A 14,958-nucleotide genomic window follows, 5' to 3' on the forward strand; every position below is an offset into this window, starting at 1 on the left:
AGGTGGCATTTCTGTTTTAGTCATGGCTGTAACTTAAGCAACATTTCAGCAAAATCCTCATTTTAGACGACACTTAAAAGAGAAATATAGTTAACATGGCTTGAGTTTGCACTCTAGGCATCAAAAATTTTTTCCCTTAAGCAAGGCTGAAGTTAACTTTGCTGTTAGAAAAACAAAAAGACTTTTCTACAAGAAAAAATTATTAGAATTGATGTGTGGAAAAGATTCTGTTCAACTTCCCCAAGAAATAACTGAACATGTTTAGACAGCAAGTCCTTAGCATCTTGGTTGTGAAAGGTAAATTTGGAATGGACTTAGATCGTAGTAGTATGCTTAATACGTTTGTCCTATAAGCAAATGAAGATTGCTTATTTCAAAGAAACATTGGCAGGCCCTGATATGGGGGAGGGGAATTCTCATAATTACGGATATCTAAAATAATAAAGCCCCCAAGCCATAGAGACTTGTTTTAAGCCTGCATCTTTCTCACCAAGTGAGACTGCCTTTTTTCCAGTGGATCAGAGTTAGTGAAGTCATACACCTCATTGTCTATATTCCTTTATCTGTTCTTCCTCTCCTGACCCTCCTAACTGACTTCAATAAAGTTATAAGCAGAGGTAAGTTACAATAAATAACATCTGTATGCAGTGTGGATTGGCTCCACAATACTAGCAAGATTTTTCTAGTTCTTCTGTGGAAGATAGTTTGACCCTTCAGGAAAAAGATATACAACATTGTAACAGAAAAAGCAATTAGGAGAAATGTATAGATCATAAAGGTCATAGGAGTTTAAATGTATTTCCTGTGATGATAAAAAGAAAAGGAGAGTTAACTTTTTTTTTTTTTTCTTTCCTGAAAATGGTTTGGTTGAAGGCGGTCCTATCCAGAAGATAGGATAGCCATGGCCATCCTCTGATGAAGGCCCTCTAGGAACATAAGCAGTTTTAGAAGCTCTGAAAATGATACTCTTTCCCTTCAGATTATTCAAACACTACCCATTTACACACTTTTTATAAAAAAAAAAAAAAAAAGACATTTTTCTGCCTCTTGATGTTTTGAAGGAGACTTGTCCTTCATATGTGGCCATGGGTTTTCTCTCCACCCCGTTATCACTGCAGCTGGGGAGATGGGGCAGGGTGGCAAGCTTCTCTACAGCCATTGGGGAGAGCTGGTTTGGAGTTTGCTCTTTTAGCAGTTAAGGTGAGTAAATTTGCTTTTGGCCAGAAAGGAGCTGGTGTTATATACTCCAGCATCTTCTGAATGTGGACCACTCCACTCCTAGAAAGGCATCATAGAACATGTACAGTTTGTGATGAGTAACCTTGTACTATACCCAGGCAGCTGCTGCTGTCTGCCTTCTCCACGCTATGTGGTCCCTTCTGTGGAGCACAAAGGGACTTTTTCAGGTGACCCATGGGGCAAGGAGGTAAGGATTTCCCTTTGGCTGGCTCAGCTAAAGACGAGGAGGTAGTAGACAGAGGACTCTCGTCCCTCAGGGTTTGGCCTCAAGTATCACTTACTCCTCGGTTGGAGGCGAAGAGGGGGCAGAAAACAAGACCATTATTATTTAAATATTTATTAAAATTTAAATATTTATTAAAACCAGACCTATTTCCCTTTATGCATTTATTATCAGACAGATTTGTACAGTTTAAAGGGAACATTGTCATTGACGATGGCAACTCGGTTAGTTTGTTTAAAAAGTGTTCTCTTCTTTGACTCTTAATACAAAATCTCTCTCCTTTAGCTGGTTCCTCTCATTCAAGAAGAACAACTGGCTCCAAAGCAACAGCTTCACCATCTACTTCCTCCACGTCATCTCGTCCTAAAGCTTCGAAGGAGACAGTCTCTAGTAGCAAAACAGGGATTGTAGAAATCACAAAGGGCAAGAAGAAAACTGGCAAGCAGCCAACGTCTCAGCCGTCCTCAGATGCAGCCACTTCTGGCACATCTGACCTTACAGGAGAGCCTTCGGAGACCGGGGTGGCGAGTCTCAAACCCGAGCAGACTGCCCCTGGCACCGAGGAGCAGACCACAGGCAGACCCACGTCCGCAGACCCTCTGCCCGCTGTGGCTCCGGCACCTTCTCCCCCCACCCCTCCTCCCGCCCCGGAGGAGCAGAGCATTGTTGCCTCAGACACTCCTGCCGTCCCGGTCAGCAACGGAGCCGACCTGCCCGTCCCTGCCTTAGACCCAAGTCAGCTTCTCTGGACTGAAGAGGCGACAAACAGCACCACTGTCCACGCGGGCGCTGGCTTAAGTGTTAGCAGAGAAAGTGCAACATGGTGAGTCGGCACAAAAACCCCATATTCTGTCTGTGCCCCTATGAAGCTGGGTACTAAAGATCTCACTAGGGCTTCCCTGGTGGCGCAGTGGTTGAGAGTCCGCCTGCCGATGCAGGGGACGCGAGTTCGTGCCCCGGTCCGGGAGGATCCCACGTGCCGCGGAGCGGCTGGGCCCGTGAGCCGTGGCCGCTGAGCCTGCGCGTCCGCGTCCGGAGCCTGTGCCCCGCAACGGGAGAGGCCACAACAGTGAGAGGCCCGCGTACCGCAAAAAAAAAAAAAGGCTCATCCGGGGAGCAGAGATTACCGCGGTGGGAGACGGGGTGGCCTGTTCACAGGGGGGTTCTGATTTAAAAAAAAAAAAAAAAAAAACTCACTAAATCACTACGCTGGCAATGAAGGAGCCTACTGTGGTTTCTTTTATAATGTAATCTAGTTAGGTAAGCACACCTGTAATCCAACCATTGATTTGGTTTCTTTTAATTGAAGTGTAGCTGATTTCTAATGTTGTGTTAGTTTCAGGTGTACAGGGAAGTGATTCATGTATATGTGTGTGTGTATACGTATTCTTTTTCAGATGCATTTCCATTATACGTTATTATGAGATACTGAATATAGTTCCCTGTGTATATAGTAGGTCCTTGTTGTTTATTTTATATATGGTAGGGTGTATCTTTTAATCCCAAACTCCTAATTTATTCCTCCCTCCCCCCTCTTTCCCCTTTGGTAACCATAAGTTTGTTTTCTATGTCTGTGAGTCAATTTCTGTTTTGGAGATAAGTTCATTTGTATCATTTTTTTTAGATTTCACATATAAATGATATCATATGATATTTGTCTTTCTCTGACTTACTTCACTTAGTATGATAGTCTCTAGATCCATCCATGTTGCTGCAAATAACATTATTTCATTCTTTTGGATGGCTGAGTCGTATTCCATTGTATATATGTACCACATCTTCTTTATCCTTTCACCTGTCAATGGACATTTAGGCTGATTCCATGCCTTGGCTCTTGTAAATAGTGCTGCAGGGAACACTGGGGTGCGTGTGTCTTGATTTTTCATAGCCCTGCCCCAGGAATGCCATGGGCTGCTGGAGACGATTACATTGGCCTTACTGACTGATACACTTCATATCTGTGCTTTCAAGGACATTTAGAGTCTGCTTCATCACTGCTTAGCAGTCCTTTTTCCTTTTCCTAGACAGTTCCCTCCTCTTCCCTTATAGTGGTTACTTTACATCTTTACCACTTATGTCCAGATTGCTCACCCATTCCCGCCCACCTCCATTTCAACAAGTTATTTAGCCTCCTCCAAAAAGAAAGAACTCTTTTCCAACTCCTTTTCCTCCAACCTTAGAGCAGCTACCTTTCTCGCTTCCTCAATTCCCTGCCCAGCTCAAGTGTTATCTCCTCTGTGAAGTCTTTCAATATTCATCCAGACAGAATTGGTTATTGCATGTACTCTAACAGCACTTTTTTCCTACCTATGGGACAGAACTAACCACCATGTCTTATTTACCTCTATATCCCCACCAACCAGTACAGAATCTGGTATGCTATAGGCATGTCATCATCCAGTTGCCCAAGCCAGAAACCTGGAATTCATCCTAGCGTCCTCATTCTTCCTTGTCCTCCAGATCTAATCACTCACAAAGTCTTATAAATTTTCTACTTAAAGGTAAATAAGACATGTTAGCTCTGCTGTCCCATAGGTGTGAGAAGAGGACTGTCAGAGTGTAGTAGATGTCACTACCAGTTCTGTCTAGGGAAGGCTTGGAGCTCTTAAATCCAGCCTCTTCTGTTTCTAAGAATAAAACCCAAATTCGCTGTTTACATTATTTAATTTAATATTTCCTCTTTCAAAAAAATCCTTGTCCTGTTATACTTTAAAAAATTAGTACATTAATTAAATTGATTTGGATCAAGAAACTAAAATATCACTTTTAATTATTCAATTGCTAGTGATATTAACCTCCATTTATTAAATACTTATTTAATGTCAGGAAGTGTCAGTTATTTAATTCACATAAGTCTCCCCTGAAATATCTCTGTTGAATAGATGAGAAAACTGATGCTGAGAGAGATAACATAGTTTGCCCAAGATCACCCAGGTAGTAAGTGGCAGAGTCAGGATGCAAGCCCAGAGCTGCACATCATACTCAGCGCTCTAAGGAATTTCATAAGTTTCCAAAGCACCTGCTTCCACTTCTTTTGCAATTTCTTTTGTGTTTGTTTCTCTCATTTTGAGCACCATCGTTCAAAGGAAAGCCAAGGAAAGGTAAATAAATGTTAAAGTACAAATGATTTTATTTGACATTTTAATAGATGATTCGGGAAAAGAAGATATTGAAATGAATGCTTATGGTGTCCTGAATACTTCCAGCACAGAGCAGATGTCTTCACTTAATTATGAGTGTTTGCCAGCATTGGCATCAATTCCAGCCTTTAGAAGTGAACAGTCATTCAGCATTCCACCATGTAGTTTTTGCTTGTCTTCTATGTGCCAGGCAGCGTACTAAGCACCAAAGATACAAAAGTGGGCAAAACATTACAGTTAAGATTGGTTTTTACCAAAATAATGCCTAACATGCCCAGGGAAGTATAAATGTTTAAGATAAAGTCCGAATTTAGGGAAGGAGATCAGGTGTATGGATTCACTATTCAATATACTAAAGAACAAGGTGTAACATATAAACTAATTCCTCAGATAGTCTTAAGCACTGAGAAAGCCCATTACCAAAGGTGACCCGATTCGGTCCAGCCCACTTGCACAACCATTTTAGGAAGGGCGCTATGTTGTGCTGAACTCCATGCTGCATGCTGGGGGCTTGATATCTGTCTTCAGCCCAAGTACTTGCAGGATTGTCAGACGAACGAGGTGAGCATCTGTTCTCCATTTCCACTGGGACAGTGGTCAGAGGGGGTGAGCTGAGAACATCATTGGACACCGAGGTATTTATAATAGATTTTCCTGTCAGTCAGGGTAATTATAATGCTTTCCTAGAAGGGGGCATAGAGATTTTCTTCTCTGTACATTCTTCAAAATTAAAAATTTAAATTACAGTTCATCTCACAGGGGCGGTTTGTGTTTGCTCTTGAGTTAAGGAGCTTGGAATAAGTAGTCTCTCAAATTTCCCTTTCCAAATACTTTCTTCCCTTCTTAAGTGGATTTGTGAATTAGAATTTCTGGCTCTTAGTCGCTTGCTTCACTTAGAACTTTCCCTCAGTTATGTTCAGTCAACGAATGTGTGAAAATCCTGTCATTTTATGAAGAGGCTTCTGTTTGGAATACAAATGTGAAAACTTTAAAGAAGACAAGTGGCCATGTGTAAAAATATCTACTTCTATTCACACAGTGCAGGGTAGTTACTATTTGGTAGATTTCTATTTGTTGGTAGCATCAGTAACATATAATTCTGATATAATTTTAGGCAGAAACTAATAACCCCATCTGGAGCCCATATCCAAATGGGACTTGACTCTTCTAGTTCATTTCCACAAACATTAATAGAAGTTCATTGTATTGTTCTATGTGCCAAGAGACGTAGGGGGAAAATGAGAGCCGCGTCTTGAGTTGGTTGATAAAAATTTGGAGTAAAATATTTAATATTAAGTTAAATATAATCTATAATATAATATCAATATAACATAATATTAAGTATAAAACTAAAATATAACATCACATTTGATAGATAGACCGAGAGTTTTAAGTCTGGGTTATAGACTGGCCTTGCTACCTCGTTGGGGCAACTCATTCATGGCCTTCTTGGGTTCCATGAACTATAAATTACCTGCCCTCCTTATACTATAGAACAATTTGTTAAGTTGTAAATATATGCAGAAGTCTTTGAAAACTGCAAAACATTATAAAATGCAAATGATGAGATTAAATTAATAATTGATATCATGATAAATTAATGAACAGTGATAAGAAACAAATACTAGGACTCAACCCTGAAGTTATCTTTGTTCTGCTCTTCAGAATGTGTTATTAATTGGCATATCTTTTAAATGTGCTTCGGTCACCCACAGTGGCCTCCAGTGGCAGTATGCTAGAAATCCAGACTGTGAAAAAAATAAATCTTATGGAAGCAATGTGGTGGTGGTTCCTCAAAAATTTAAACAAAATTACCATATGATCCAGCAATTCTACTTCTGTGTATATAGCCAAAAAAAATGAAAGCAGGTACTCAAACTTATATTTTTAACGCCAGTGTCTGTAGCTGCATTATTCACAATAGCCAAAAGGTAGAAACAACCCAACAATCCATAGAATAATGAGTTAATAAACAAAATGTGACCTATACATTCAGCGGAATACTATTCAGCCTTAAAAAGGAAGGAAATTCTGACACATGCTACAACATGGATGAACCTTGAAGACATCCAAAGTGTAGTAAGTCAGACACAAGAGGACAAATGTAAAATTTCACTTACATGAAGCACCTAAAATAGTAAAATTCATAGAGGCAGAAGGTAAAATGGTGGTTGCCAGGAGATGAAAGAAGAGGAATGGATACAGAGTTTCAGTTTGGAAAGATGAAAAATTCTGACGATGGATGGTGGTGATGGTGGCACAACAGTGTGAATGTGATTAATGCCACTGAACTGCACACTTAAAAATGGTGAAAATGGTCAATTCTAGGCTTTATGTATTTTATACAATTAAAACAGAAATTCTGTATTTCCTTCTTTGAAAACAAGAATTTTTGGCTGTTGGATTTTTCTAATAAGTGAAAAATAGAGAATTTTGAGAACACTTAGGCTTATCAGCCACAAAGTTGAATTTCAGTCCCTCCGATTCTGACCAAGTTTACCTGTTTTTATTATTCAAAGAACTGTTGTTTGATTTTTTTTCAGTGAGAACAGCAAGCCCATGTTTTGCATTAAACGGTCTTTCGGAAGTGTGACATCCAAATTTGGATTCTTCTATTTATATCAGAAAGCAATGTGGGGAGCTTCTGTATCTTAAAATGAAGATTACATTGTTTTTGATACGATATGTTTTTGATGTAAAGTAGTTTTTAAAATTCTGGTCTGTGAAAATTGGCAAGCTTTGTATATTTATAGTAACTTTAAGTCAGAGACTCTTACCGAGCTAAATAATAGAAACTCATTGCATCCTGACATATCACCTTTCTTCTAAAGAGTCCACTTCGCTTTCACATTTTCCATCTCATGTTATTAGTATAATCTTACGACAGGCAGTTTTACAGATGGAGAAGATATATAATTTTTTACTGTTAATACACTGGCTATGATGAAAGTAGGATTAATTCACATACCAATTAAAGAAGATGAACTTTTCTGTGTCAGTACCGTTCTAGGTACTGGGCTGGGCTACAACATGATATGAGTTCTGCTTGTCGTGGAACTTTGCGGGGCTGGGGAAGCCGACTGAGACACAGTGTACTAAGTGCTCCAGTGCTGTGTACACCATGGGAGCAGGGAGAGAGGGCAAGGAACTAGTCTGATGGCCAATGAAAGAGTCCTCAGGGAGCTGAGGCTTTAAGCTACACAGGAAAGCTAAGTAGGAGTTACAGGTCCAAGAAAAAGTGGAGGCAAAATCAAATATCCAAGAACTGCTAGCCCGTTGTTCTTTCCATGGAACCTCCTACTGCTAGGGAAAAATAAATTTTCAAAACATAGTTTTACAATATTCATGTACTAAATAAATCAGTCACCACCTGGTCAATCCTTTTCATTTTACAGAGGAAGACTCTAAAGCCTTGGGAATTAAGGAATGCAGTATTGTTGCCCCATTTCAGTGACTTTAGCCGGCCTGTGTCCGCTTTCTCCTTTCGCCAGCCTGAAGGATGTTTATGAAACTAGCGTTCTCTCTCATGTGCTGGCATCATCCCTGAGGATTGCTCTGAGCTTCACACCACCCCCATGTTTCTGTGCCTTTCGCAGTTTCACAACCAAAGACGATCTGGGGAAGGCAGCGCCCCAACTCCTGACTCCTGGGCTGATGGGAGAATCTTCAGAATCCTTCACGGCCTCAGAGGACGAAGTCCAAACGGAATACCAGGCCAATGACTCTGACTCCGACGGGCCCATCTTGTACACCGATGACGATGACGAGGAAGAGGACAAGGATGGCAATGGAGAAAGTAAGGCTTTTTTTTTTCAAGAGGTAGCGAGGGAAGTCTGTGGTGGACAGAAGTAGCTGAAGTCTGCAAAGAGCAAAAGCCTCATTAGGAGCCAGACACCTGATGTTTTCTTTCCCCTCATGTGCCTTTCTCAGATTAGAAATGGATTATCTTCTGAGGTTTAGCTTTAGATAAGAGGCCTTTCTGGAAGATGATTCCACAGGGCAGGGTGGTGGGGGAGTCAGTCTGTGAGGCCAGGATGCATATTTGAATTTGTCCAAAAAGTCCAACAACAGAAGCCTTTCTCAGATTGATCAAAGATGGCGCTTCCACACTGGGACCTTTCTTGAATAAAGAGCATCAGTGCAGGATTTGCTGGATTACTCATGGGGGATGTTTGACAATTTCACTCACTTTTATACTGTGGTTTAAAAGGAGGAATGAGTCAAGAATGACTAATACCTTTTAAGAATTAAAAACAGTCACATGGGCTTCCCTGATGGCGCAGTGGTTGAGAGTCCGCCTGCTGATGCAGGGGACATGGGTTCATGCCCCAGTCCGGGAAGATCCCACGTGCTGCGGAGCGGCTGGGCCTGTGAGCCATGGCCGCTGAGCGTGCGCGTCCGGAGCCTGTGCTCTGCAATGGCAGAGGCCACAGCAGTGAGAGGCCCACATACCACACACACACACACACACACACACACACACACACACACACACACACACAAACCAGTCACTCATCCATGATAAGAAAGGTGGTATGCCTTCTAAGAAGGAATGATAGTAAAGTGGATAAAGCCAACCATTTATATATAACTTAGGGAAGTGGAAAAATGCTATTTTTTAAAATAATCTTCTGAGAAGGATGACTTGGGAGCGATTCAGTATGGAATTGAATTTACAGATTATGAAAAGTTATTAATATATTCATGATTAAACAGCATTGTCAAATTCCTTCTAGTTTGTACTGAACAATGAATAAACAACAAATCAAAAATAACAAAATCATTATCATTCATTGGTATTTACTATCCTCTGTGAGATATCAGGGATTCCTGGGTAATTTAGGATTAAAACATTGGTATCACAGGTAGACTTTTGTCAGTGTGGTTTTCTGAGTGGGGGGAGGAAAAGGGAAGACGAGGATTTACTCTACAGAATAAGCAAAGGGGCTAAGTGTTTAAGACTCAAAAAAGAAAAGAAAGAAAAGACATATTATGCAATTAGTAGTTTCCATGGTATGCCGTCTCAGCAGAATAAACTTCCAGTCTCACTGTCCAAAAGATGAGGTGATACTTGCTGTGTTTTTCAGGGTTTCCCAGCATTTTTCAGAATATTTTTAAAAAACAGTTCTTCACACCATTGTAAAGCAATTATACTCCAGTAAAGATGTTAAAAAAAACAAACAAAAAAACCAAACCAAAACAAAAAAACAGTTCTTCAGTTTTTCAAAACAAACTACATCCAACTTGAAACTCTTTTTTCTTCAGGTTAATTAAAATTCTACCGTTGCATGCGAATAAAGAATTTGGTCTGGACTCTATAAAGTCCCTGCCCACGTGTAACCTGAGTGCCACTGGCTAAAATCCTTTCTCTGCATTTCTGCCTTTTCTAATCCTCAGGTGCTTTGGCAAGTAAAATACGACGAAGGGATACTCTTGCTATCAAACTTGGCAACAGACCGTCTAAGAAGGAATTAGAGGACAAAAACATCTTGCAGCGTACCTCTGAAGAAGAGAGGCAGGAAATCCGACAGCAAATTGGAACCGAGCTCGTCAGGTAATTGCTGAAATCTGGGGACAGCATTGACTAATTCTTACTTTTCTCCTTCCTACAGTTCCCTCCCTCACTGAGATCGCTGTGACTCCCTCATGAAAGGGCACGCCTGGCCTATCTGGTCTTCTGAAGTTGGTCTTGGATGGTGAATCGCTCAAAGAAGCTCCTTTTTGGTCCATTTAGCCAGTAGCTTTGAGGTAGCCAAAGCCCGATCCAAGTGGGGACAAACTTTTTCTATAAAGGACCAGTTAGTAAATCTCTTAGGCTTTGTTGGCCAGACAGTCCCTATTGCAGCTACTTGGCTGTGCTATTGTAGCATGAAAGCAGCCATAAACAATACATAAACAGATGAGCATGGCTACATTCCAAGAAAACATTCTTCACCAAAACAGGCAGCAGGCCAGAGTTGGCCTGCGGGCCATAGTTTGCCCAACTCCTGGTTTGATTCATGGACTCCCTATAGCATTCTTATGACTGCCAACAGCTTCTGCCCTGGGGGCTGCGAGACTACAGAAATATTAAGTAGCTTCAACGGCCAGTTCCATCCTAGTCAGGTAACCATAGCCCCCATATCAAAACTTCCCCCTTTTCACTTCAAAGAAATGGTCATCTGACTGCACTTCCTGCCTCTGCCATTGTAGGATTTCTACTTCACCACTCGTGGCATTGGAAGTCCATGTAACTGGCAGTTTTAACAGAAGCAAGTGCTGAAAGCTCTCCTTTTTATAATCAGTTTAAGCCTATTTAAGTATTAGTTGTTTTGCTAACTTCCCTCACTCTGCATAAAAAATAGGTTGCATAGGGCTTCCCTGGTGGCTCAGTGGTTGAGAGTCTGCCTGCCGATGCAGGGGACGTGGGTTCGTGCCCCGGTCCGGGAAGATCCCACATGCTGCAGAGCGGCTGGGCCCGTGAGCCATGGCTGCTGAGCCTGCGCATCTGGAGCCTGTGCTCTGCAATGGGAGAGGCCATGACTGTGAGAGGCCCGCGTACCAGGAAAAAAAAAAAAAAAAAAAAAAAAAAGGTTGCATAAATTGGGAGAAGGGAACAGCCTGGAACACCAGAACAAGATTTGGAAGTGGAAGATTTCTGTGACTGTGGTGTACCTGCAGGATAGGCATGTGAGGCGTCCAGAAGTCACTGTCTGTTTTGTAGATGGGGCCAAGCCGGGGCTTGTGCAGATTAAATGAGATGGTACACGGAAGGTATGTTAGTGCCTAGATCCTAGCGAGCACTTAAGAACATTAAATATTTTTTATTAAAGTACTACCTCTTAAATTAGCAAAACACTTTTATAAATTAAACCCAATGTCGACAACTTTATGAGAAAATAGGACACATATACTTGGCTCTTGTTCAAGGTTTCTGAAGAACAACTTAACAATACAAGAAAAGAATTCTAAAACAGTATTTCTTTACATGGTAATTCCGTCTGGGAGGTTATACAAGAAGGAAATCATCTAAAAGGGAAAAAACCCTGTGTTTTCCAAAGATGTTTATTTGAAGGGTATTTAGAGCAGTGACAAATTAAAACAAACCCCAAACACTCAAAAACAGGGGACTGGTGAAGAACATTGTGAGAAGTTGACACCATGAAATAACCATAGAGTGGTGGTTTTCTAACTCTGCATTAGGATTTCTTGGAGAGGATACTCAGGCTTCCTGGGGAGAGCTAGGGAAGTGGGGGTGTTTTGGGGGTGAGGCGGGAGGGGACTCCTTCATTGTAGGTCTAAGTAGCCAACCAGAGCAGCACTTCTGTTTTTGTAAAATTCCACTCCAACCCCCAGAAGTTTGAGAGCCTCTAGAAACACACATGTAGTCCATATCTATAAAAATCTGATCAGGGTAGGGTTTTTAGTTTTATAAGTATGTAAATTTTATAGAATTGTTTTTCTACAAACCCAGCACACCTAGTCCCTATCATTCAAAGATAAACCACTTACAGTTCCTGCCTTAGAGAACTCCATGTCTAGTGAAAGAGGCAAAATTTATACTGAGTGAGGGGGATCAGGTAAAAAGCACAAACATCTAGGTCAAGAGAACCAGGTGTGAGTCCTGGCTCCATCGTTCAGTAGTGTTTTCTCGCAGACAAGGGAGTCAATCTCTTGTTTTCTTACCTATAAAATGGGAACTGGCTGCTACCTTGCTGAATTGTTTCAAGGATTCGAGATAATGTAAGCTAAGCACCCAGCACAGTGACTGGGTCTTTAAAGGATGAACTAATGAGAGCTGTGATTATTATCTTTATAATAATAAGTGCTTTAATCGATGTATAATTTATGTAGAACTGCTGTAGAGGGACAAAGAACCAGGAGCCTTTAATAACTTAAAAGATTTCAGTAGGTGAAGAAGGAGAGGAGGGCATTCCAGAGAAAGGAAACTCCATAAACAAAAGAAGGATGATGTCTTTGGGGGATGATATTGTACAGATATATAGTATAAGATATATGAATGGCACAAAATCTGGCTGGCATAGATGTTCACTGGGTTTTTTTGTGGGCTCACTTATTAAGTGAATTTCAAGGTAGCGCTGATGAAGATTAAATGTTAACCTTTTTAATGAGCTATTCAAAATATCATTGATTTTAATTCTTCATACCATTTCTGTCACAGCCATAAACATTTAGAATTGATAGTATCTTGCATTAAGATTGCCTTTCATGTATATTAGTTTAATTTACACAAATTCAATCTATCAGTACATCCAGAGGAAGTTTTTGTCTGTGATTAACAACAAATTAATAATGTAAACAAGACCAAGAACAAAATTATAATGGGTTAATAAGACATTGAGCTCTTGTGTACAAATGATCAGGTACTAATCCCAAATGAGCCTGGCTTTTCTTGAAGGTTGATGGAAATGTCCTGTATACCTCAAGATAACTTTATATACATTGTAAATTTATTTGAGATCCCAAAAGTAATATTTTCCTGAAGACACTGTGCAGTATAAATTGATCATCTCATGAATTGGTATGAACCCTTGAGCCTTTTTTTAGATTCCAATTATCTGTATGTTAATTAGGGTACAGGCTAAGCTGCTCTAACAGAGACCAAAAAGTGCAGAGGTCCAAACAAGCCACTTCCACGTGTTTGCTTCTTTTTCACACTGCAGTGCAGGGGTAGGTGGGCTGGCCAGCATGGGTGGGGAGCACAGGCAGTCAGATAGGCGCCCAGGTTCCTTCCGTCTTGTTGCTCTTCCATCTCCATGGATATCCTTATCTGCATGATCTGAGCTGGCTCACATGACCATGTTTAAGTGCTAGCCTGTGGAAGAAGGAAAGAGAGAAGGGAATTACACACCTAGTCACTTTAAGGGTGAAAAGCAGACATTACAAACACCGCTTCTGCTCACATCCCATTGCAAGAACTCAGTCACATGGCTGCACCTTGCCTGTAGGGAGGCAGAAATCTATAGCTGGGTGTTCAGCTAAAACTCTGGGGGTTCTGTTTCTGAAAGGAAGAAAGGAGTATGGGTGGTGGGGGGTATTTAGCAGTCTCAGCCACAATCTCTAGTCTCCAAACTAATGGAAAGGAGGCTTTTATTTTGTAGGCTTAAAAATGGATTTTTGTTTCTCAAAACACGAGAAAATACAGCTTTGCTTGTTGTTTTATTTTGCGTCTCCCATTAAGGCGGCCTTGTTTGTAACCGGCAGTATATCTGTTTTTTCATCACAGGAGACTTAGCCAGAGGCCCACAACTGAAGAATTAGAGCAAAGAAATATCCTGAAGCGTGAGTATCCTGTACTATACAGTGACTTCCTCGTGTAACCATGAACAAGCTCCCTCTAGAGACAATCCATTTGTCAGCAGGGAACCTTAATATATTTATTCACAGATGACTGAAATGGCCCATTTAGATCACATTTTAATATAATTATTTATATCATTTAAAAAATAATTTCTTGAAGTTTGTGTTCCATTTTATGGCTTTGAGCCTGACGTACCCCAGAGCAGCATCGTGGTTGTGACAGTTGTTTTTAAGAAAGATGAAATTTGTTCCATGTATTCTTTCACCCAAATATTAAACAGAAGAAAATGCTCTAGTCTGCTTGCAACTAAATGTCAAAGAAAAGACCAGAAAATCCGCAAGGAAATAAATCAAAACATTCCTATATTATTTTTAATAATAGTTTGTTGCCAGGTTTCACAAATGACTCCATTTAAAACAGAATTATGGGAAAAGGAATTTTTCAATCCATTTCATTTTCCCTTGTTATGATAACTGTTTCCCTCTTGAGTTATTTATAATTTCTCAGCACTTAAGGAGTTCTCCATTCATTTTTCTACTTCATTTTCCCATTCTCTTTCGCCCTCTATTTTCTTGGACTTTACATTTTACTCCTTGGTCCGGTCCTAGTTACGTTTATTAGAGTTCTAATGTTGAAGCTATAAAATGAATAGAAGTGGTTTGTTGTGCTGTAGTGGACCGACGTGGTTACTCTAACCACAGTGGGTTAAATAATGGATATTTTTAAATTGAGCCTAGCTATAGTTTTCTATATTATTAACCCAGTTTCCAAAGAGCTTTTTATTGTATGAAATATCAAAGAGCAGGGATGGGCAAAACTCCAGAGAGTACATACAATAATAGTAATGAGCCGCTGGCGTGCGGGAAATCTTTTTCAACCAGGCTTTTAGAGTCAAGTTGGCCTGTCTGGGTGACCCCCATTCTCCAAATGAGTTGTCTTCTTTCCTGAAGGAAAGAAAGATTTTAACAGCATATTTATACTACAGTTGCTAAGACAACCAGACAATGAAGACTGAACAGTGGGATGGACTGCCAGTCTATAAGGTTCTTTCCTTG

At 40.5% G+C, this 14,958-nt stretch overlaps 1 protein-coding gene across 19 annotated transcripts in view; it reads left to right on the top strand.

The window, feature by feature from the left end:
• Positions 1 to 14,958, top strand: part of PHACTR2 (phosphatase and actin regulator 2) — a 254,793-nt gene that overhangs the window by 212,075 nt on the left and 27,760 nt on the right. For all 19 annotated transcript variants that reach the window (XM_067010933.1, XM_067010940.1, XM_067010932.1 and 16 more), the window contains 4 exons: positions 1,748 to 2,285; positions 8,199 to 8,398; positions 10,000 to 10,156; positions 13,829 to 13,884. In XM_067010933.1, coding sequence (XP_066867034.1) covers positions 1,748 to 2,285; positions 8,199 to 8,398; positions 10,000 to 10,156; positions 13,829 to 13,884 — 951 coding nt within the window. The remainder of the gene's footprint in view (positions 1 to 1,747; positions 2,286 to 8,198; positions 8,399 to 9,999; positions 10,157 to 13,828; positions 13,885 to 14,958) is intronic.

The sequence above is a fragment of the Kogia breviceps genome, chromosome 13, assembly GCF_026419965.1.
Source record: "Kogia breviceps isolate mKogBre1 chromosome 13, mKogBre1 haplotype 1, whole genome shotgun sequence".
In the NCBI taxonomy this organism is placed as follows: Eukaryota; Metazoa; Chordata; class Mammalia; order Artiodactyla; family Physeteridae; genus Kogia; species Kogia breviceps.